Source organism: Trichomycterus rosablanca, chromosome 23 (assembly GCF_030014385.1).
Source record: "Trichomycterus rosablanca isolate fTriRos1 chromosome 23, fTriRos1.hap1, whole genome shotgun sequence".
Lineage (NCBI taxonomy): Eukaryota > Metazoa > Chordata > Actinopteri > Siluriformes > Trichomycteridae > Trichomycterus > Trichomycterus rosablanca.
Window position 1 is genome coordinate 12,394,263 of NC_086010.1, and position 25,248 is coordinate 12,419,510.

At 40.2% G+C, this 25,248-nt stretch overlaps 1 protein-coding gene across 1 annotated transcript in view; it reads left to right on the forward strand.

Moving 5' to 3' along the window:
- The first annotated feature begins 6,512 nt into the window (after nucleotides 1-6,512).
- megf8 (multiple EGF-like-domains 8) overlaps nucleotides 6,513-25,248 on the forward strand; it is a 57,655-nt gene continuing 38,919 nt past the window's right edge. The window contains 2 exon segments of the mRNA XM_062986023.1: nucleotides 6,513-6,571; nucleotides 24,490-24,733. Of these exon segments, the coding sequence (XP_062842093.1) occupies nucleotides 24,562-24,733 (172 nt within the window). The 5' untranslated portion in view covers nucleotides 6,513-6,571; nucleotides 24,490-24,561.

Below are 25,248 nucleotides of genomic sequence, written 5' to 3' on the forward strand. Positions count from 1 at the left end.
ATATTTAGTGCAATTTTGTTCTTTAGCTCTCACAGATCATGGTTGAATAAGGACAATTCATTTTTTTAAATAAAAAAAATGCATTAAAAATTCATGTTAAAACTTTTTAAATGTAAATTTTAACGACCTACATATTAAATACAATAGTTTAACATGTCATTTTAATTTTATTTTACATTTGTGAAATATTTGTGAAAAACTCTTTTTATAGAGTGATTATAAATTAACACGAGACACCTCTTCTGTTCAGGGTCAAACTGACCCACTTAACCCTCCTGTTATGTTACGGGTCAAATTGACCCGTCTTAAGTTTCAAAATATAAAAAAATATAGTTAAAAGTATTTTTTCGGGATGAAACTTCTTCTGCTTGGCTTAATAAGTGAAATCAACATATAAAATGACAATGGTTCATTTCACATATTTGCAAACCCCCCCCTGCACGTTTATATTACATCGATGCTGTTCGGGTCAATTTGACCCGGCCATCAAAATGGAGCCTAAAAAGGGTCAGAAGTGTCTATTTGTTTCTTTGCAACTGTGAGACATCCCCCCCCCCCCCCCCCCCACACACACACACCCTGCACGCACGCACACATGCACACACACACACACACACACACAAACACCCTCTTTATTCTCTTGATCTCTTTGGTAAAGTGCGAGAATGCAGGTTTTGTTAAGACTGTTCCTGTGTGCAAACTCCACTCACATTGAGTGTGCACTCCGTAGGGGAGGGGCAAAACATACACTATATTGCCAATAGTAATCGCTCCTCTGCCTTCATTTTGCCCCCTCCACCAAACTTTACACTTGGCACAATGCAGTCAGACAAGTACCGTTCTCCTGGCAACCACCAAACCCAGACTCAGCCATCAGATTGCCAGACGGAGAAGTGTGATTCGTCACTTCGGAGAACACGTCTCCATATTAAAAGTGGCGGCGTGCTTTACACCACTGCATCCGACGCTTTGCATTGTGCTTAGTAATGTAAGGCTTGGATGCAGCTGCTCGGACATGGAAACCCGTTCCATGAAGCTCTCTACACACTGTTCTTTAGCTAATCTGAAGGCCACATGAAGTTTGGAGGTCTGTAGTGATCGGCTCTGCAGAAAGTTGATGACCTCTGCGCACTATGTGCCTCAGCATCCGCTGACCCGCTCTGTCATTTTACGTGGTATCACTTGGTGGCTGAGTTGCTGTCATTCCCAATCGCTTCCACTTTGTTATAATACCACTGACAGTCGACTGTGGAATATTTAGTAGTGAGAAAATTTCACGACTGGACTTGTTGCACAGGTGGCATCACGGTACCACGCTGGAATTTACTGAGCTCCTGAGAGCGACCCATTCTTTCACAAATGTTTGTAGAAGCAGTCTGCATGTCTAGGCGCTTGGTTTTATACACCTGTGGCCATGGAAGGGATTGGAACACCTGAATTCAATTATTTGGATGTGTGAGTGAATACTTTTGGCAATATAGTGTATAAAGATTATCTGCAAGGGAGTCATATCAGAATTACACACTTCAGCTACATATACTCTCTGTCAGAGCTTTACAAAATGAGCAACCGAAGTAAACGGCTGTCAGCCCAGGAGGTTCTGGAAGTCATCTGATGATGTGAAGACGAGTATGTCCTGTGTAAAATTCATTTGCACAAAGCACGCTGTCATGACATATCACTCATGCACTGTGTAGATGCACATACATGCACCTAGTTTAGTTCCACCTAGTAATTTTTATAATGTATTTCTAGTTCTAAATATTGCACAGTGTTTACTGTGCACCGTGTTCATATTGGTAATATTGATAATAATTGGTAATAGTTTTTTGTTATTTTGGTCATTTCTGGTTTAAAAACAGGGCTTAAAGTTTATTTTCAATATAAATCATGACTGATATGTATTGATTTTAATATAAAGCTTAGAGCTCTTCATTCGGCGAAGAACCGAGATTTTCTTGATTTAAAATGCGGTGAAACCACCCTTTGCTGTCAAAGAGCATGGTTGCCTAGTCTGCGTGACAAAAATCCCCATGGTTTTTGCTTGAAACTTGTTTATTAGGATTTTAACGTCATGTTTTTTACACTTACATTCATGACAGGAACGGTAGTTACTCATTACACAAGGTTCATCAGTTCACAAGGTTATATCGAACACAGTCATGGACAGTTTAGTGTCTCCAATTCACCTCACTTGCATGTCTTTGGACTGTGGGAGGAAACCGGAGCACCTAGAGGAAACTCACGCGTACAACATGCAAACTCCACACAGAAAGGACCTGGACCGCCCCACCTGGGGATCGAACCCAGGACTTTTGCTAGAAACTAAAAAAAAAGACAAATTTAATGTAATTTATTAATTTGTTCATTTATACTTTTTACAAAGCACAGAAAAACTTTCTATACAGGAAGAAAAACACCCAGCACAGGTTATTCGGTAATTGCAGGACAACACACACACACCCAAACATTTACTCACTTAGAGGCAATTTAGAGCAGTCAAGCCACCTACTTCAATATTATACTAGCTGAAAGTCTACCAGCTGCACCACTACATTTCAAATCACTTTCTTCATAAACTTATAAGAAACTTCTGAAAGGTTTAAAAGCTTTCAAACTAAAAATGTGGCCTCGTTACAAACATTCCAAAGCAATGGTAAACAAACTAAAGAACAAACACTGAAAAAATGAAGAATGAATGACAAGACTGTGTACTTACAGTTAATTCAGATGAAGTATTCAGGCCCTTGCCTTTTTGCACACTTTACTGTGTTGTGGATTTGAATTCAAATGTATATACTTAACATTTTTACCATTATAATATACTTATTTAACCATATTGACAACAATTAATTACAAATCAAAAACCTAAACTTCTTCACAAAGGTGTTCAGACCATTTGCTGTGACATCTAGAATTCTAGAACTACAGTACCTAGAACTCATTTGGAGTCCATGTTACCATTTGAATCGATTGGACATAGTTTGGAAAGATCCACACACCTGGGTCTATCATTTACACTGCGTTGTAGGTACTGTGTGAAATCTACTGATTGGGAGCCAGTGGGCAGCAATGTATTTTTTTTTTGCTTTAAGAAAACAAAATTTACTTTTATAAGCTTGCATGAGCCAAAATTGGAGTAACACCTGTGAATGAACACATTTAAGCTAATTAAAAAAACAGTGCCTTTTTTATCAGAGATACCTGACTAACTGTTGGTAAAATGCAAATGTAATTTTGACAAATTAAATGTACCACCCATTCAAATTACTCCCACGTCTGCTTTTAGACCTGGTTGGTAATTAATCTGGCCAACACTTTTTTACAGTTCCTGTCCATCTGGATTACTGGTTTTCTTTCATGTTCATACACCAAAGATGGGCATTGTCTACGTTATCCAAAGGATATAAGCAGTGGCGGCTGCTGCCAAATCTCTCAGGAAGGGGCAATTGTTGCGATGATGGCCAAGGTGACCCGTTCAATGGGTAAATGAAAGCTTAAATAATTAACATCTTAAGTCATCTGTCAGTTTGCCCTCACAAATAACTGAACATGGAGAGAGACCAGCTTTACCATTAATCATAAAATTAAGTAAAGCCTTCACACAAACAATTTAATTCAGTCATCATCAGCATTTTATTTTAGGTGCTAGCTGCTCCAATTAGGGTTGCCAACTTTCAGAACTGGAAATGAGGAACACCCTGGGCTGACGGGTTGGCGGAAGGCATATGGTGGGGGGTGGGATGCTGGGTGTTTACCTGAGCGGGAGCGGGGGGTAGGCGGTTAGGGTTGCACATATAAAAAATATAACGGGTCTTACACCATCATGGGAACATTATCAAAATGTTTTATTTAGGCTGTTTAACATTTATTATTTTCATTCTTTATAATAATAAATCAGAACCATATTTTAGGCAAAACAACATAATGAACATCATGTAACATTTTTTCTCAAAAGTGCAAACAATATTTTTACATAATCCATCTTCACACTGACATGCAGCCCCGGTTCTGGACTGTGTTACTTTACTTTCGCCCTACACACGGCGTTACTAGGACTAAAAGTGAATACTACTTAAAATAATAACCAAACGCTTTCTAATCCCCACGGTAGCAGCAGTTTCCTTCTGTTTCATACATATCGCCCTGTCTCAGTCTAATCTGCAGCATTTCTCTCCCATTGATAAAAATACGGAACACCACGTTTAGTTTCCAAATAAGGAACGATTACGTGTGACGTAGGCACGTAAGTGCGTGCCCCCCACTGTAGTCATTCAAAATGCATTACAGTGCCTGCAATACGGAAAAAAAGAGCTTTAACATGAGAGTCTATGAGAGCAATCTGGGGCGATTTTCAGTCAAAGTGGAGTCGCCCCGAAAGGGGCGGTACTGTACGGAACACAACTCGACGCTGATTGGGCTATGATATTCCGAGACAAGACAGTCACAGCTAGTTTAACACTGGTTGAATGTGATAGAAAAATTTCTTCCCTTTCGCCCTTTGGTGGTGCGTCGCCCGATCGCCCTAATGAACGAGCCGCCCCTGGATATAAGTAACATTTGCAGTGGTAATATTATATGTTGGGTAAAAGATGTCTTTGTTGCCCCCTCTACTGATCAGGCTTGTCAAACTGACACAGTTTCACTACTTTAGTTCCTGCCTACAAGTGATCTAAAATCCTCAAAAACTAGGCTAAGTAAAGTATTGTTTTTTTCTCTTGCTTGTTTTTTTTTCTCACTCAGCCACACATAACACTGAAGCATTGTACATAGTTAAGCCCTGCCATGCTTCTACCAAAAGAGAAAGAGAAACCCATGACTGCTGCACTGTTACTGAATATTCCACAAGACTATCAAATCAAAGTTTGATTCAACACTGTATGTGAATTTTGATCTTGAAAGGAACAGGGCTGTCTTGGTTATCCTGTGGTTTCTAAATTTGCGGTAACTGAATCACATTTCTTGGCCCCTTATTTTTTTTTTAGCTCAAGCAGCTGAGGTTTTTGTTTCTACTCGTGCCTGTGTGCTATCTACATCACAATCATGCATAAAAGCAATGTTAATAACATAATAATTTAAATGACAAACATTTAGTTCCTTTGACAAATGGCCATGTGCACAATTATTCAACCCCCAGTCTCAGTACTTGCCTTTGATAACCTTTAATAACTTATTGTGGTAAAGGCTTAAAATCTTAACCCTCTTTTCTTATTTTCCTTTGCTTTCTTTAAATCCCTCTAAATTTGTTTATGAAATTGAAATTGATAGATAGGCCACTTCAGGATATTCCAGGATTAAATCTAACTTACCAAGCTTTGGTTGGCTGGAAGTGTGCTTGGCCTCATTATCTTGTTGGAAACTCCTCTTTTAATATTCAAGGTTCAATATTACCACAGAAGGCATAACTGGATTCTGTGAATCTATGATGTCAGTTACATGGTCAAGATTGCCAGTTCCTGCCCAAATCATCACTGACCCACTTCTATGCTTGACGGTGTAGATAAGATTAGGCTTGTCTAGTTTTGATTCCTTCTTGTGTATTCCAGTTGACCCTTCCAGTCAACCGATGAGTGCTGTGGAATCTGCCAATGAAGTTTTCTATCTATCTATCTATCTATCTATCTATCTATCTATCTATCTATCTATCTATCTATCTATCTGTCTGTCTATCTGTCTGTCTGTCTGTCTGTCTGTCTGTCCGTCCGTCCGTCCGTCACTCCGTCCGTCACTCTGTCTGTCCGTCACTCTGTCTGTCTGTCAAGCTGTGATTTGCTTTGTCATGGGATGGACTGGTCTCACTGTCCAGTCTGTACTTTTGTCTAGTGGCCAGGCTTTTTACTGGACACAGACCAGGACAGAGTGGTTATTAAAAATAAATGTATTAATGAAATATTTATTCATTCATTAGTTTATTTTAAGAAAAATAAACTATTGCAAACACAAAAAGTATGTCATCCATTTTAATAACAATATTTGAATACCACATAAAATCGTGTTACTGTGTTATCTGTTTTTTAGTAAATCAAAATGTCAAGTGGATTCATTATTGTATTAATTATTATTAAGTTCCAGCTTCTGATTATATAAACTTAACTATATCAGGTATTGTGAAATAAAACTATCCGTTCTTTTATAAGGCTTTGTGTGATGCACAGAGACGCTGTTACGCTGTTGGGGTCTCCGGAAACGCTACGAAGGCTAACATCGCTTTTTAGTTTCCACAAAGGTTTTACATCGTCTTAATTCTTTTTGGTTAAATATTATACGTTACTGTTTGCTACGAATATTTTTCCCATTTACGCTGGATTTAAATAGAAGGGAATTTACGATTTATTCTTGAATGGTTACTACTTTACAACAGCAAGCTAGAGTGGAGATTTAAAGGCCGGCGCAGCGCTGTCTCCAGACTTCCCTGACCGCTTTTTTGGAACTGCCCCCTAGTCACAACAATAACAGTGACTAGCATAGCTCATGCGGGATTTTTAATACCACCAGTATTAATGCATTTTCAGAATGTAATCCACCAGCATGTATTTGCTTTTAAAGCATAAAAATACTGAGTCGGGCAATGGTGAGTTATCTGGCATTTTTATCTGGTTCGCGTAGATAGGACTGCATAGCAACGTTATGATGATGTGAAACGTTAGCTTATTGTGCTGTATTGCTAACTGCTAATCTAAGTGTTAGACTGATTTGATAGAACTTGCTTAGTTTATGTTTTTGTCATGACATTTATGTAGCAGGTAGTTTACTAAATACAATCAAATAGTTCATATTTGTTCATATGGTTGTTAGCCTATTTCAATGTACAGTTCATTCTGCTTCAGCAAACTGTGTAAGAAACATTTGTTTTTGGTCTTTTTGCCCATTAGTGCAGGAACAGTAGCTAAAAATGAGTTTAGTTTTTGTAATACCTCCATAATCATTATTACATGTTTTGTCATTATACAATAATTCATTGATAAATAAGCAAAATCAACTGGCAGTAAACACAGTCAAAAGGTTTGGTGTAGCAAATTCATCGAAAAAAATGTAATTAGACAGAAAGAGCATAGAAAGTATTTCTGATATAATTCAGTTTGACGCTGCAGTTGAAGTTAAGTCTTTACATGATAAAAATGCGCACAATGTTTTGATAACCACGATTAGACAGCAGAGCTCCTAAGGGCCCAAAAGATGGTGCTAAAATTGCAGATGCATTAGTCACAAAAATTGAGACACTGGCAGAAAAAGAAGACCATGGCAGCGTATGTTAATAACACTAATACAGCTACATCTCTAATTATTATTCTTATTCTTATATCATCATCATCATAATCAGGGTCATGTTGGGTTTAGAGTTTTTATTAAAACACTGATTACAAGGCAACACGGGGCGGCACGGTGGCGGTCCGGGTCCTTTCTGTGTGGATTTTGCATGTTCTCCCTGTGTCTGCGTGGGTTTACTCCGGGTGCTCCGGTTTCCTCCCACAGTCCAAAGACATGCAAGTGAGGTGAATTGGAGACGCTAAATTATCCATGACTGTCTTTGATATGAACTTGTGAACTGATGAACCTTGTGTAATGAGTGACTATCGTTCCTGTGTAAAACATGACGTTAAAATCCTAATAAAACAAACAAACAAGGCAATACACTACTCAGGCAGGAATGCACCCTGAAGAGGATGCCAGTCTGTCACAGGGCAACACTAGCTCAGACCTAAAGACCTCGTAAACCTATTTCAATGTACAATGCATTCTGCAAACTGTGTAAGAAACATTTGTTTTCGGTCTTTTCGCCCATTAGTGCAGGAGTAGTAGCTCAAAATTTGGTTTAGTTCTTGTCATACCTCCATAATAATTGTTACGTGTTTTGTCGTTTTACAATAATGTATTGAACAAAGTCAATTGGCAGTAATCACAGTCAGACATTTCTAAAGGTTTGGTGTAGCAAATTTATTGAAAAAAATATGATTAGACAAAAGGGCATAGAAAGTATTTTAACACCTTCTGATATAATTTAGTTTGACGCTTTACATGAAAAAATGCCTGAAGTTTCTGTCTACACTGTTTTGATAACTACGATTAAACAGCAGAGCTCCTAAGGGCCCAAAAGATGGTGCTAAACTTGCAGATGCATCAGCCACAAAAATTGAGATGCTACAAAGAAGACCACGCTGGCATATGTTAATAACACTAACATCATCATCATCAGGGTCATGCTGGGTTTAGAGTTTTTGTTGGAATACTGTATACAAGGCAATGAATTTACATTTTTGGCATTTAGCAGACACTTTTATCCAAAGTGACTTACAGTATACAGTCTAAGCAATTGAGGGTTAAGGGCCTTGCTTAAGGGCCCAACAGTGGTAACCTGGCAGTAGTGGGGTTTGAACCAGCAAGCTTCTGATTACTAGTCCAGTACCTTAACCGCTAGGCTACAACTGCCAGTCAATACACTACTCAGGCAGGAATGCACCCTGAAGAGGATGCCAGTCTGGCACAGGGCAACACTAGCTCAGACCTAAAGCTAATGATTTTTGTAGTAAACTGTAGTTACTCATTACACAAGGTTTATCAGTTCACACAAGGTTATATCGAACACAGTCATTATGACAATTTAGTATCTCCAGTTTACTTCACTTGCATGTCTTTGGACTATGGGAGGAAACTGGAGCACCCGGAGTAAAGCCACGCAGACACGCCTAAGTTTAATAACGAGCGACATGTATAAATAAATTCTATTATGTGCAGATACAGAAATCTAAATCAACCAATAGCTCATTAATGAATTTATACTTCACAGCTACTTGCCTGTAGGATTGTGTGACTTTTTGTGTGTTTAATTCTTTGTGTAACTTTAACATATTCTCTACAAAAAATAAACTTAAATATGACGTTTTTGCATATTTTGTATATATAGTTTTTTTTAATATCATGTATTTATGTGTTTAATTTAGCAAATAGAATGTAATTTTGCATTAAAAGATGCAAATGTTTGTTCCCAGTAAAAATTTGTTAAGTCTTGTTTAGGGGGGCCAAACATTTGCTAAGTCAGTATATAAAACACCTACCTGGGATTATTAACCTGATATATTTTTTACAAATTAAGTGTTGCAAATTACAAACCCTTAGTCTTTTTTTCTCCACCAAATGTGACAGCTTATGCTATTTGATTTCAGGTTTTTATTTTGTGTCCCTCTTTTGCCATTTCTAAGGCTGCCAATAAGCAAATCTTTATGCTTTGTTGCTAATTTCTTGTGGCTTTTACTAATTTCTTATTTTGTCATTTTAACATTTATCGTAAACTGCTTAATAATTTACTACATCTGTGTATATTGGTTTAGTTTTAATGTAAAATACGGCAGAATGGGACATGGCAAGGAATAATATTAGTAAGCAATGATAAGTCCACCACAAACCTGAAACAGTTTATCAAGTGTGCTCTACTCATCTAGTTTTAATGCTGTAAGCCAATTTTATAAATCAGTCATATTTTTATGTTTGAATCTGTAGTTGATTTTATGGCCAATATATATATTTACAATATACAGTGGGGTCAAAAAGTATTTAGTCAGCCACTGATTGTGCAAGTTCTCCTACTTAGAAAGATGAGAGAGGTCTTTCATCATAGGTACACTTCAACTATGAGAGACAAAATGAGAAAAAAAAATCCAGGAAATCACATTGTAGGATTTTTAAAGAATTTTTTTGTAAATTATGGTGGAAAATAAGTATTTGGTCAATAACAAACAAGCAAGATTTCTGGCTCTCACAGACCTGTAACTTCTTCTTTAAGAAGCTCTTCTGTCCTCCACTCGTTACCTGTATTAATGGCACCTGTTTGACCTCGTTATCTGTATAAAAGACACCTGTCCACAGCCTCAAACAGTCAGACTCCAAACTCAACCATGGCCAAGACCAAAGAGCTGTCGAAGGACACCAGGAAGAAAATTGTAGACCTGCACCAGGCTGGGAAGAGTAAATCTACAATAGGCAAGCAGGTTGGTGTGAATAAATCAACTGTGGGAGCAATTGTAAGAAAATGGAAGACATACAAGACCATTGATAATCTCCCTTGGGGTCAAGATCTCATCCCGTGGGATCAAAATGATCATGAGAACGGTGAGCAAAAATCCCAGAACTACACGGAGGGACCTGATGAATGACCTGCAGAGAGCTGGAACCAAAGTAACAACGGCTACCATCAGTAACACACTACGCCGAGAGGGACTCAAATCCTGCAGTGCCAGGCGTGTCCCCCTGCTTAAGCCAGTACATGTCCAGGCCTGTCTGAAGTTTGCCAGAGAGCATATGGATGATCCAGAAGAGGATTGGGAGAATATCATGTGGTCAAATGAAACCAAAATGGAACATTTTGGTAAAAACTCAACTCATCGTGTTTGGAGGAAGAAGAAGAACCCAAGAACACCATACCTACTGTGAAGCATGGGGGTGGAAACATCATGCTTTGGGGCTGTTTTTCTGCAAAGGGGACAGGACGACTGATCCGTGTTAAGGGAAGAATGAACGGGGCCATGTATCGTGAGATTTTAAGCCAAAACCTCCTTCCATCAGTGAGAGCATTGAAGATGGAACGTGGCTGGGTCTTCCAGCATGACAGTGATCCCAAACACACCGCTCGGGCAATAAAGGAGTGGCTCCGTAAAAAGCATTTCAAGGTCCTGGAGTGGCCTAGCCAGTCTCCAGACCTCAACCCCATAGAAAATTTGTGGAGTCTGTGTTGCCCAGCGACAGCCCCAAAACATCACTGCTCTAGAGGAGATCTGCATGGAGGAATGGGCCAAAATACCAGCTACAGTGTGTGCAAACCTGGTGAAGACTTACAGGAAACGTTTGACCTCTGTCATTGCCAACAAAGGTTATGTTACAAAGTATTGAGTTGAACTTTTGTTATTGACCAAATACTTATTTTCCACCATAATTTACAAAAAAATTCTTTAAAAATCCTACAATGTGATTTCCTGGATTTTTTTTTCTCATTTTGTCTCTCATAGTTGAAGTCTCTCATCTTTCCAAGTAGGAGAACTTGCACAATCAGTGGCTGACTAAATACTTTTTGGCCCCACTGTATAATATTTTAAAATGCTTAGATGATCAGTACACTAAAAAAATATATCTTAACTGTACAAAGAGTATGTGTGTCTAATAAAGTCCTCGGAAATGATTACCCCTTTTCTTTTCCTGTTTAGTCACTGCTATTTCTGCTATTATATGTCTCTTATATACAGTGGATATAAAAAGTGTACACACCCCTGTTAAAATGCCAGGTTTAGTGATGTAAAAAAATTAGACCAAGATAAATCATTTCAGAACTTTTTCCACCTTTAATGTGACCTATACCCTGTACATCTCAATTGAAAAACAAACTGAAATCTTTAGGGGGAAGAAGTAAAAAAAAAAAATAATAATAATAATGTGGTTGCATAAGTGTGCACACCCTCTTGTAACTGGGGGTGTGGCTGTGTTCAGAATGAACCTATTACATTCAAACTCATGTTAAATAGGAATCAGTAGACACCTGCCATCATTTAAAGTGCCTCTGATTAACCCCGAATAAGTTCAGTTGTTATAGTAGGCTTTTCCTGACATTTTCTTAGTCGCGTCTTACAGCAAAAGCCATGGTCTGCAGAGAGATCCCAAAGCATCAGAGGGATCTCATTGTCAAAAGGTATCAGTCTGGAGAAGGGTACAAAAGAATTTCCAAGGCATTAGATATACCATGGAACACAGTGAAGACAGTCATTATCAAGTGGAGAAAATATAGGACAATGGTGACATTGCCAAAAACAGGACGTCCCTGTAAAATTGATGAAAAGACAAGAAGAAAACTGGTCAGGGAGGCTACCAAGAGGCCTACAGCAACTTTAAAGGAGTTGCAGGAATTTCTGGCACGTACTGGCTGTGTACTACATATGACAACAATATCCCGTATTCTTCGTATGTCTGGGCTATGGGATAGGGTGGCAAGACGGAAGCCTCTTCTTACGAAGAAAAACATCCAAGCCCGGCAAAATTTTGCAAAAACGCATTTGAACTCTCCTAAAAGCATGTGGGAAAATGTGTTATGGTCTGATGAAACCAAGGTTGAACTTTTCGGCCATAATTCCAAAAGGTATGTTTGGTGCAAAAACAACACTGCACACCACCAAAAGAACACCATACCCTCAGTGAAGCATGGTGGTGGCAGCATCATGCTGTGGGGCTTTTTTTCTTCAGCTGGTACTGGGGCCTTAGTCAAGGTGGAGGGAATTATGAACAGTTCCAAATACCAGTCGATGTTGGCACAAAACCTTCAGGTTTCTGCTAGAAAGCTGAAGATGAAGAGGAACTTCATCTTTCAGCACGACAACGACCCAAAGCCTACATCCAAATCAACCAAAAAATGGATTCACCAGAAGAGATTAAAGTTTTGGAATGGCCCAGCCAGAGCCCAGATCTGAATCCGATTGAAAATCTGTGGGGTGATCTAAAGAGGGCTGTACACAGGAGATGCCCCCGCAATCTGACAGATTTTTAGCGTTTTTGCAAAGAAGAGTGGGCAAATATTGCTAAGTCAAGATGTGCCATGCTGATGGGCTTCTACCCAAAAAGACTGAGTGCTGTAATAACATCAAAAGGTGCTTCAACAAAGTATTAGTTTAAGGGTGTGCACACTTATGCAACCACATTATTTTATTATTTTATTTTTTACTTCTTCCCCCTAAAGATTTCAGTTTGTTTTTCAATTGAGATGTACAGGTTATAGGTCACATTAAAGTTGGTAAAAGTTCTGAAATGATTTATCTTGGTCTCATTTTTTTACATCACTAAACCTGGCATTTTAACAGGGGTGTGTACACTTTTTATATCCACTGTATGCTATTTTATTTATATATATCTATATCTATATATCTATATATCTATATCTATATCTATTCTATATCTATATATATATATATATATATATACAGTGTATCACAAAAGTGAGTACACCCCTCACATTTCTGCAGATATTTAAGTATATCTTTTCATGGGACAACACTGACAAAATGACACTTTGACACAATGAAAAGTAGTCTGTGTGCAGCTTATATAACAGTGTAAATTTATTCTTCCCTCAAAATAACTCAATATACAGCCATTAATGTCTAAACCACCGGCAACAAAAGTGAGTACACCCCTTAGTGAAAGTTCCTGAAGTGTCAATATTTTGTGTGGCCACCATTATTTCCCAGAACTGCCTTAACTCTCCTGGGCATGGAGTTTACCAGAGCTTCACAGGTTGCCACTGGAATGCTTTTCCACTCCTCCATAACGACATCACGGAGCTGGCGGATATTCGAGACTTTGCGCTCCTCCACCTTCCGCTTGAGGATGCCCCAAAGATGTTCTATTGGGTTTAGGTCTGGAGACATGCTTGGCCAGTCCATCACCTTTACCCTCAGCCTCTTCAATAAAGCAGTGATCGTCTTAGAGGTGTGTTTGGAGTCATTATCATGCTGGAACACTGCCCTGCGACCCAGTTTCCGGAGGCAGGGGATCATGCTCTGCTTCAGTATTTCACAGTACATATTGGAGTTCATGTGTCCCTCAATGAAATGTAACTCCCCAACACCTGCTGCACTCATGCAGCCCCAGACCATGGCATTCCCACCACCATGCTTGACTGTAGGCATGACACACTTATCTTTGTACTCCTCACCTGATTGCCGCCACACATGCTTGAGACCATCTGAACCAAACAAATTAATCTTGGTCTCATCAGACCATAGGACATGGTTCCAGTAATCCATGTCCTTTGTTGACATGTCTTCAGCAAACTGTTTGCGGGCTTTCTTGTGTAAAGACTTCAGAAGAGGCTTCCTTCTGGGGTGACAGCCATGCAGACCAATTTGATGTAGTGTGCGGCGTATGGTCTGAGCACTGACAGGCTGACCCCCCACCTTTTCAATCTCTGCAGCAATGCTGACAGCACTCCTGCGCCTATCTTTCAAAGACAGCAGTTGGATGTGACGCTGAGCACGTGCACTCAGCTTCTTTGGACGACCAACGCGAGGTCTGTTCTGAGTGGACCCTGCTCTTTTAAAACGCTGGATGATCTTGGCCACTGTGCTGCAGCTCAGTTTCAGGGTGTTGGCAATCTTCTTGTAGCCTTGGCCATCTTCATGTAGCGCAACAATTCGTCTTTTAAGATCCTCAGAGAGTTATTTGCCATGAGGTGCCATGTTGGAACTTTCAGTGACCAGTATGAGAGAGTGTGAGAGCTGTACTACTAAATTGAACACACCTGCTCCCTATGCACACCTGAGACCTAGTAACACTAACAAATCACATGACATTTTGGAGGGAAAATGACAAGCAGTGCTCAATTTGGACATTTAGGGGTGTAGTCTCTTAGGGGTGTACTCACTTTTGTTGCCGGTGGTTTAGACATTAATGGCTGTATATTGAGTTATTTTGAGGGAAGAATAAATTTACACTGTTATATAAGCTGCACACAGACTACTTTTCATTGTGTCAAAGTGTCATTTTGTCAGTGTTGTCCCATGAAAAGATATACTTAAATATCTGCAGAAATGTGAGGGGTGTACTCGCTTTTGTGATACACTGTATATACAGGTCCTTCTCAAAAAATTAGCATATTGTGATAAAGTTCATTATTTTCCATAATGTAATGATAAAAATTAAACTTTCATATATTTTAGATTCATTGCACACCAACTGAAATATTTCAGGTCTTTTATTGTTTTAATACTGATGATTTTGGCATACAGCTCATGAAAACCCAAAATTCCTATCTCAAAAAATTAGCATATCATGAAAAGGTTCTCTAAACGAGCTATTAACCTAATCATCTGAATCAACGAATTAACTCTAAACACCTGCAAAAGATTCCTGAGGCTTTTAAAAACTCCCAGCCTGGTTCATTACTCAAAACTGCAATCATGGGTAAGACTGCCGACCTGACTGCTGTCCAGAAGGCCATCATTGACACCCTCAAGCAAGAGGGTAAGACACAGAAAGAAATTTCTGAACGAATAGGCTGTTCCCAGAGTGCTGTATCAAGGCACCTCAGTGGGAAGTCTGTGGGAAGGAAAAAGTGTGGCAGAAAACGCTGCACAACGAGAAGAGGTGACCGGACCCTGAGGAAGATTGTGGAGAAGGGCCGATTCCAGACCTTGGGGGACCTGCGGAAGCAGTGGACTGAGTCTGGAGTAGAAACATCCAGAGCCACCGTGCACAGGCGTGTGCAGGAAATGGGCTACAGGTGCCGCATTCCCCAGGTCAAGCCACTTTTGAACCAGAAACAGCGGCAGAAGCGCCTGACCTGGGCTACAGAGAAGCAGCACTGGACTGTTGCTCAGTGGTCCAAAGTACTGTTTTCGGAAATCAAGGTGCCAGAGTCTGGAGGAAGACTGGGGAGCAGGAAATGCCAAAATGCCTGAAGTCCAGTGTCAAGTACCCACAGTCAGTGATGGTCTGGGGTGCCATGTCAGCTGCTGGTGTTGGTCCACTGTGTTTTATCAAGGGCAGGGTCAATGCAGCTAGCTATCAGGAGATTTTGGAGCACTTCATGCTTCCATCTGCTGAAAAGCTTTATGGAGATGAAGATTTCATTTTTCAGCACGACCTGGCACCTGCTCACAGTGCCAAAACCACTGGTGAATGGTTTACTGACCATGGTATTACTGTGCTCAATTGGCCTGCCAACTCTCCTGACCTGAACCCCATAGAGAATCTGTGGGATATTGTGAAGAGAAAGTTGAGAGACACAAGACCCAACACTCTGGATGAGCTTAAGGCCGCTATCGAAGCATCCTGGGCCTCCATAACACCTCAGCAGTGCCACAGGCTGATTGCCTCCATGCCACGCCGCATTGAAGCAGTCATTTCTGCAAAAGGATTCCCGACCAAGTATTGAGTGCATAACTGAACATAATTATTTGAAGGTTGACTTTTTTTGTATTAAAAACACTTTTCTTTTATTGGTCGGATGAAATATGCTAATTTTTTGAGATAGGAATTTTGGGTTTTCATGAGCTGTATGCCAAAATCATCAGTATTAAAACAATAAAAGACCTGAAATATTTCAGTTGGTGTGCAATGAATCTAAAATATATGAAAGTTTAATTTTTATCATTACATTATGGAAAATAATGAACTTTATCACAATATGCTAATTTTTTGAGAAGGACCTGTATACGTATATATATATACGTATATACAGTGTATATATATATATATATATATATACACTCCTGATCAAAATCTTAAGACCAGTTAAAAAATTGCAAGAATTTGCATTTTGCACTACTGGATCTTAAGAAGGTTCTAAGTAGAGCTTCACAATGCTAAAAGAAGAAATGGGCGCAAGAGACAAAAACTTTTGAGCAGGCAATTTATTGAAAACAACAATTTAACTGAAATAGGCTGTTCATCAGCTGATCAAAAGTTTAAGACCATAGCTCAAAAAAACCCGAAAACCCCCTCAAAACAGAAATCAAAGTGTCAAAAAAAGGACTCAGTAATGAGTAGGTCCACCATTCTTGTTGATCACTTCAAACAATCGTTTAGGCATGCTTGATGCAAGTGTTTTCAGGAGGCTAGTGGGAACGTTGCTCCAAGTGTTGAAGATGGCTTCACAAAGGGCATCCACTGTCTGGAACTGATGTCCATTTTTGTAAACTTCCCTTGCCATCCATCCCCAAATGTTCTCAATCGGATTTAGATCAGGGGAACACGCAGGATGGTCCAAAAGAATGACGTTATTCTCCTGGAAGAAGTCCTTTGTCAGGCGGGCATTGTGAACTACAGCATTGTCCTGTTGAAAAACCCAGTCATTACCACACAGATGAGGGCCCTCAGTCATGAGGGATGCCCGCTGCAACATCTCCACAAAGCCAGCTGCTGTTTGATGCCACTGCACAACCTGAAGCTCCATTGTTCCATTGAAGGAAAAAGCACCCCAAATCATGATGCGCCCCCCCACTGTGCCACGTAGAAAACATCTCAGGTGGGATCTCCTTGTTATGCCAGTAACGTTGGAAGCCATCAGGACCGTCAAGGTAAATTTTTTTCTCATCAGAGAATAAAACTTTCTTCCACCTTTCAATGTCCCATGTTTGGTGCTCCCTTGCAAAGTCCAAAGGGGCAATTTTGTGGCGTTGAAGAAGACCGTGGCCTTTAAAGACGTTTTTTGTTTCTGAAGCCCTTCCCTCGCAGATGCCGTCTGATGGTTATTGAGCTGCAGTCAGCACCAGTAATGGCCTTAATTTGGGTCGAGGATCGTCCCGTGTCTTGACGGACAGCCAATCGGATCCTGCGGCTCAGTGCTGGTGAAATGTTTTTGGGTCTATCACTTGACTTTTTTGTTCCATAACCCTCAGGATCTTTTAATAAATGCAAAATGACTGTCTTACTGCATCCAATCTCAGCAGCGATGGCATGTTGTGAGAGGCCTTGCTTATGAAGCTCAACAATCCTACCACGTTCAAAGTCAGTGAGCTTTTTTGCTTTTGCCTTCAGGAGGTCTTGACAGTGTAAATACTTGACAGAAAACGACATGGAATCCAAATTTTTTCGCACATTTTGGCTTTTAAAGGCTGTGGTCTTAAACTTTTGATCAGCTGAAAAAAGCATGTTTGAGTGTAAATGCAGTTTTCAATAAATTGGCTGCTTAAAAGTTTTTGTCTCTTGCACCCATTTCTTCTTTTAGCATTGTGAAGCTCTACTTGGAACCTTCTTGAGATCCAATAGTGCAAAATGCTAATTCTTGCAATTTTTTAACTGGTCTTAAGATTTTGATCAGGAGCGTATATATATATATATATATATATATATACAGTGTATCACAAAAGTGAGTACACCCCTCACATTTCTGCAAATATTTCATTATATCTTTTCATGGGACAACACTATAGACATGAAACTTGGATATAACTTAGAGTAGTCAGTGTACAGCTTGTATAGCAGTGTAGATTTACTGTCTTCTGAAAATAACTCAACACACAGCCATTAATGTCTAAATAGCTGGCAACATAAGTGAGTACACCCCACAGTGAACATGTCCAAATTGTGCCTAAATGTGTCGTTGTCCCTCCCTGGTGTCATGTGTCAAGGTCCCAGGTGTAAATGGGGAGCAGGGCTGTTAAATTTGGTGTTTTGGGTACAATTCTCTCATACTGGCCACTGGATATTCAACATGGCACCTCATGGCAAAGAACTCTCTGAGGATGTGAGAAATAGAATTGTTGCTCTCCACAAAGATGGCCTGGGCTATAAGAAGATTGCTAACACCCTGAAACTGAGCTACAGCATGGTGGCCAAGGTCATACAGCGGTTTTCCAGGACAGGTTCCACTCGGAACAGGCTTCGCCAGGGTCGACCAAAGAAGTTGAGTCCACGTGTTCGGCGTCATATCCAGAGGTTGGCTTTAAAAAATAGACACATGAGTGCTGCCAGCATTGCTGCAGAGGTTGAAGACGTGGGAGGTCAGCCTGTCAGTGCTCAGACCATACACCGCACACTGCATCAACTCGGTCTGCATGGTCGTCATCCCAGAAGGAAGCTGACGCACAAGAAAGCCAGCAAACAGTTTGCTGAAAACAAGCAGTCCAAGAACATGGATTACTGGAATGCCCTGTGGTCTGACGAGACCAAGATAAACTTGTTTGGCTCAGATGGTGTCCAGCATGTGTGGCGGCGCCCTGGTGAGAAGTACCAAGACAACTGTATCTTGCCTACAGTCAAGCATGATGGTGGTAGCATCATGGTCTTGGGCTGCATGAGTGTTGCTGGCACTGGGGAGCTGCAGTTCATTGAGGGAAACATGAATTCCAACATGTACTGTGACATTCTGAAACAGAGCATGATCCCCTCCCTTCGAAAACTGGGCCTCATGGCAGTTTTCCAACAGGATAACGACTCCAAACACAACCTCCAAGATGACAACTGCCTTGCTGAGGAAGCTGAAGGTAAAGGTGATGGACTAAACCCAATTGAGCACCTGTGGCGCATCCTCAAGTGGAAGGTGGAGGAGTTCAAGGTGTCTAACATCCACCAGCTCCGTGATGTCATCATGGAGGAGTGGAAGAGGATTCCAGTAGCAACCTGTGCAGCTCTGGTGAATTCCATGCCCAGGAGGGTTAAGGCAGTGCTGGATAATAATGGTGGTCACACAAAATATTGACACTTTGGGCACAATTTGGACATGTTCACTGTGGGGTGTACTCACTTATGTTGCCAGCCATTTAGACATTAATGGCTGTGTGTTGAGTTATTTTCAGAAGACAGTAAATCTACACTGCTATACAAGTTGTACACTGACTACTCTAAGTTATATCCAAGTTTCATGTCTATAGTGTTGTCCCATGAAAAGATATAATAAAATATTTGCAGAAATGTGAGGGGTGTACTCACTTTTGTGATACACTGTATATATATACACATACATACATACATACATACATACATACATACAGTGGGGGAAATAAGTATTTGATCCCCTGCTGATTTTGTAAGTTTACCCCCTTACAAAGACTTGAACAGTCTATAATTTTTATGGAAGGTTTATATTAACAGAGAGAGACAGAATATCAACAAAAAATCCAGAAGAAAAAACATTAAATAAAAGTTATAAATTAATTTGTATTTAATTAAGGGAAATAAGTATTTGATCCCCTACCAACCAGCAAGAATTCTGACCCCCACAGACCGGTTATGTGCCCATGAGGCACACAAATTAGTCCTGTCCCTGTATAAAAGACTCCTGTCACAGAATCAGTTTCTTCCTTTCAATTCTCTCGACCACCATGGGCAAGACCAAAGAGCTATCAAAGGACGTCAGGGACAAGATTGTAGACCTGCACAAGGCTGGAATGGGCTACAAGACCATCAGCAAGAAGCTTGGAGAGAAAGAGATCACTGTTGGTGCGATAATTCGAAAATGGAAGAAATACAAGATCACAGTCGATTGCCCTCGCTCTGGAGCTCCATGCAAGATCTCACCTCGTGGGGTAAAAATGATTCTGAGAAAGGTGAGGTCAGCCCAGAATTACACAGGAGGAGCTTGTCAATGATCTCACGGGAGCTGGGAGCAGAGAAATGCTGGATATGACCCCAAGAACACCATCCCCACCGGGCATTTCTTTGCCTCCAAACACGGCGAGTGGAGTTGATGCCAAAGAGCTCAATTTTGGTCTCATCTGACCATATCACATTCTCCCAAGCTTTCTCTGAATCATTCAGGTGTTCATTGGCAAACTTCAGACGGGCCTGTACATGAGCCTTCTTGAGCAGAGGGACTTTGCGGGCACTGCAGGATCTCAATCCATTACGGCGAAGTGTGTTACTAATGGTTTTCTTGGTGACTGTGCTCCCAGCTCCCTTGAGATCATTGACAAGCTCCTCCCGTGTAATTCTGGGTTGACCTCCTCTTTCTCAGAATCATTCTTACCCCACCAGGTGAGATCTTGCATGGAGCTCCAGAGCGAGGGCAATTTACTGTGATCTTGTATTTCTTCCATTTTCGAATGATTGTGCCAACAGTGGTCTCTTTCTCACCAAGCTTCTTGCTGATGGTCTTGTAGACAAGATTGTAGACCTGCACAAGGCTGGAATGGGTTCCAGCCTTGTGCAGGTCTACAATCTTGTCCCTGACGTCCTTTGATAGCTCTTTGGTCTTGCCCATGGTGGTCGAGAGATTTGAACGGAAGAAACTGATTCTGTGACAGGAGTCTTTTATACAGGGACAGGACTAATTTGTGTGCCTTATGGGCACATAACCGGTCTGTTGGGGTCAGAATTCTTGCTGGTTGGTAGGGGATCAAATACTTATTTCCCTTAATTAGATACAAATTAATTTATAACTTTTATTTAATGTTTTTTTTCTGGATTTTTTGTTGATATTCTGTCTCTCTCTGTTAAAATAAACCTTCCATAAAAATGATAGACTGTTCAAGTCTTTGTAAGGGGGTAAACTTACAAAATCAGCAGGGGATCAAATACTTATTTCCCCCACTGTACATACAGTGTATCACAAAAGTGAGTACACCCCTCACATTTCTGCAGATATTTAAGTATATCTTTTCATGGGACAACACTGACAAAATGACACTTTGACACAATGAAAAGTAGTCTGTGTGCAGCTTATATAACAGTGTAAATTTATTCTTTCCTCAAAATAACTCAATATACAGCCATTAATGTCTAAACCACCGGCAACAAAAGTGAGTACACCCCTTAGTGAAAGTTCCTGAAGTGTCAATATTTTGTGTGGCCACCATTATTTCCCAGAACTGCCTTAACTCTCCTGGGCATGGAGTTTACCAGAGCTTCACAGGTAGCCACTGGAATGCTTTTCCACTCCTCCATGACGACATCACGGAGCTGGTGGATATTCGAGACTTTGCGCTCCTCCACCTTTCGCTTGAGGATGCCCCAAAGATGTTCTATTGGGTTTAGGTCTGGAGACATGCTTGGCCAGTCCATCACCTTTACCCTCAGCCTCTTCAATAAAGCAGTGGTCGTCTTAGAGGTGTGTTTGGGGTCATTATCATGCTGGAACACTGCCCTGCGACCCAGTTTCCGGAGGTAGGGGATCATGCTCTGCTTCAGTATTTCACAGTACATATTGGAGTTCATGTGTCCCTCAATGAAATGTAACTCCCCAACACCTGCTGCACTCATGCAGCCCCAGACCATGGTATTCCCACCACCATGCTTGACTGTAGGCATGACACACTTATCTTTGTACTCCTCACCTGATTGCCGCCACACATGCTTGAGACCATCTGAACCAAACAAATTAATCTTGGTCTCATCAGACCATAGGACATGGTTCCAGTAATCCATGTCCTTTGTTGACATGTCTTCAGCAAACTGTTTGCGGGCTTTCTTGTGTAGAGACTTCAGAAGAGGCTTCCTTCTGGGGTGACAGCCATGCAGACCAATTTGATGTAGTGTGCGGCGTATGGTCTGAGCACTGACAGGCTAAGCCCCCACCTTTTCAATCTCTGCAGCAATGCTGACAGCACTCCTGCGCCTATCTTTCAAAGACAGCAGTTGGATGTGACGCTGAGCACGTGCACTCAGCTTCTTTGGACGACCAACGCGAGGTCTGTTCTGAGTGGACCCTGCTCTTTTAAAACGCTGGATGATCTTGGCCACTGTGCTGCAGCTCAGTTTCAGGGTGTTGGCAATCTTCTTGTAGCCTTGGCCATCTTCATGTAGCGCAACAATTCGTCTTTTAAGATCCTCAGAGAGTTCTTTGCCATGAGGTGCCATGTTGGAACTTTCAGTGACCAGTATGAGAGAGTGTGAGAGCTGTACTACTAAATTGAACACACCTGCTCCCTATGCACACCTGAGACCTAGTAACACTAACAAATCACATGACATTTTGGAGGTAAAATGACAAGCAGTGCTCAATTTGGACATTTAGGGGTGTAGTCTGTTAGGGGTGTACTCACTTTTGTTGCCGGTGGTTTAGACATTAATGGCTGTATATTGAGTTATTTTGAGGGAAGAATAAATTTACACTGTTATATAAGCTGCACACAGACTACTTTTCATTGTGTCAAAGTGTCATTTTGTCAGTGTTGTCCCATGAAAAGATATACTTAAATATCTGCAGAAATGTGAGGGGTGTACTCACTTTTGTGATACACTGTACATACATACATACATACATACATACATAGCATATATAATAGTCACCGCTATTGTATATGCTATGTGTAAATAACTTTTTAACTTTAACTTAAAATTTTTCTTCTTGTTTTTTGTTTTAAGCTAGTAGAGTGTTTATTCTTTTTACATAAATGGGTGCTACTGTAAAAAAACTGCAATTTCCCTCTGGGATCAATAAAGTATTCTGATTCTGATTTCCTAAGCACTAGTGAGATTTAATGACTACTGCAGTCCCAATTATTTAACCCCTTCATGACAAGCGTCTTTAGTACATAGTAAAACACCCGCTTGCTGTTTTGACCTGCTGCAAACATGATGCATAACCAGACGCTAGCTTTTGGCAGCATTCCTGAAAGATCTTGGCCCATTCTTAATAAGCAATGGCCTCCAGTTCACTAATATTCTTGGGTCTGTGTGCTGCAACTGACCTCTTCAAATCCCTCCAAAGATTTTCTATGTGGTTTCAGTCAGATGACACCAATCCAGAATCTTCCAAGACTTTTCTAAAACCAAGACTTGGTGGTCCTTAGGATATACTTGGGATCATTTCCCTGTTGGAATATCCAATGATGCCCAAGTTTCAGCTTTCTCACAGAAAGCTTGATGTTTTCTTCTAGGATGTCCTGATAATTTATTGAATCCATCTAGTCCTCCGCTCGCTGCAGTTTAATAGTACCAGAGCATCACAGATCCGCTGCCATGCTTCACTTTAGGCATGGTGTTCTTTTCGGCATGTGATTTATTTATTTCCCTTCCACACATACATAAGCCAGAACAGTTCCAGTTTTGCTTCACAGAATAAAACAATCTGTGGCTTATTTATATGTTTTTTGTGCTTTTGTCAGTAGACAAGAAGTGTACGTCTTGGTGTTCCAGCGAGAAGCCCTTAGCATGAGTCTTGCTGTTCAAACTTAAACCTCAGTGCCCGCTGCCACCAAATCTCGCTGCAATCACTTGAGGGTTTTTGACCACCTGCTTGACAGCGTTTCATACGTTTTTGGACACCTCTCTTGATTAGACATACAGTACAGGCCAAAAGTTTGGACACACCAGCCAAAAGTTTGGACACACCTTCTCTTCAATGTTTTTTCTTGATTATTTTTATTTTCTACATTGTAGATTAATACTGTAGACATCCAAACTATGAAGAATTATGTAGTGAACCAAAAAGTGTTAAACAAACCAGAATATGTTTTATATTTTACCAACTCTACCTCTGCACAACCCAACTGATGGTCTCAAACACATTAAAAAAGCAACAAATTCCAAAAATTCACTCTAGACAAGGCACAAACATTCATTGAAAACCATTCCAGGTGGAAACCGAATAAAGCTGGTTGAGAAAATTTCAAAGAGTGTGCAAATCTGTCATTAAAGCAAAAGATGGCTACTTTGAAGAATCTAAAATATAAAACATATTCTGGTTTGTTTAACACTTTTTTGTTTACTACATAATTCCATATGTGTTCCTTCATAGTTTGGATGTCTTTAGTATTAATCTACAATGTAGAAAATTAAAAAAAAATTAAGAAAAACCACAGGAATGAGAAGGTGTGTCCAAACTTTTGGCCTGTACTGTATGTCTAATACACAGTCAAATGTCCATAGCCAGTCCAGTTATTTGATCTGTTTAATTTCAAGCACACCTAATGCAACTAAAGAAGCCCTTGATTAGTTGCATCCGGTGAGCTTTGGTACTATGTACTGTGTATCTGTATCAATTGGTTTAGTTGACCCCAGCAAAAAGTTCATAGTATACCATGTGTTTGGATATATTTAATGTTGTAATTTTTATTATTAAATATATATTTTTGCCAGGCCCCTGACCTGTGAGGACTTTCAACTCCAACTCACTATTTTTCCACCACCACTTGAAGGTGGAGGGAAAAAATGGGTTCGGCTGAGCCAGGCATTTTCCTGTTGCTGTTCCTTTACATGACCACTGGAAGTTGGGCAGGAGACTGTAAAGGACAAAGGCAGATTCTCAGAGGGCCTCCAGGATATGTGTCAGATGGCCCAGGAAACTACTCAGTAAATGGCAACTGTGAATGGCTAATCACAGGTAAGTGTGAGGAATCTGAATTGAGTCAAACAGTAGAAAAAGCACAATATTCACTGAATAAACATTAACATCAAAGATGTGAATACACTGCTGAAATGGGGCTCAATAGAAAGAAAAACAACAAGTATTGTGTTGAAATTTTTTGGTGATCTTGTCATTGTTTCTTTGTTAGACTGACTGACTGGCCTAAGAAGCCTTTACATTCTATACTAGCTTTTTAAACCCTCTAATGTATACTTACCTAAATAAAATATGACAAATGGTCTTTACAAGTGAAAGATGTTGCAAAGAGTTGGTCAGCCATAAGTAAACCTCATATAAGAAAAGACACAGTCTTTTACTGAGAGTGTAACAGTACATATAACTAATTTATGCCACCTGATCATCAAATGCCCTTGTATTGGCACATAATCACACTTTTACTCACACCCCAGTAGACCTAAGTTTTATTTTAATGTCATAGCTAGCTGTCTAGGTAATATAAATATGTATCATGGGGAGCATCAGTTTAATAT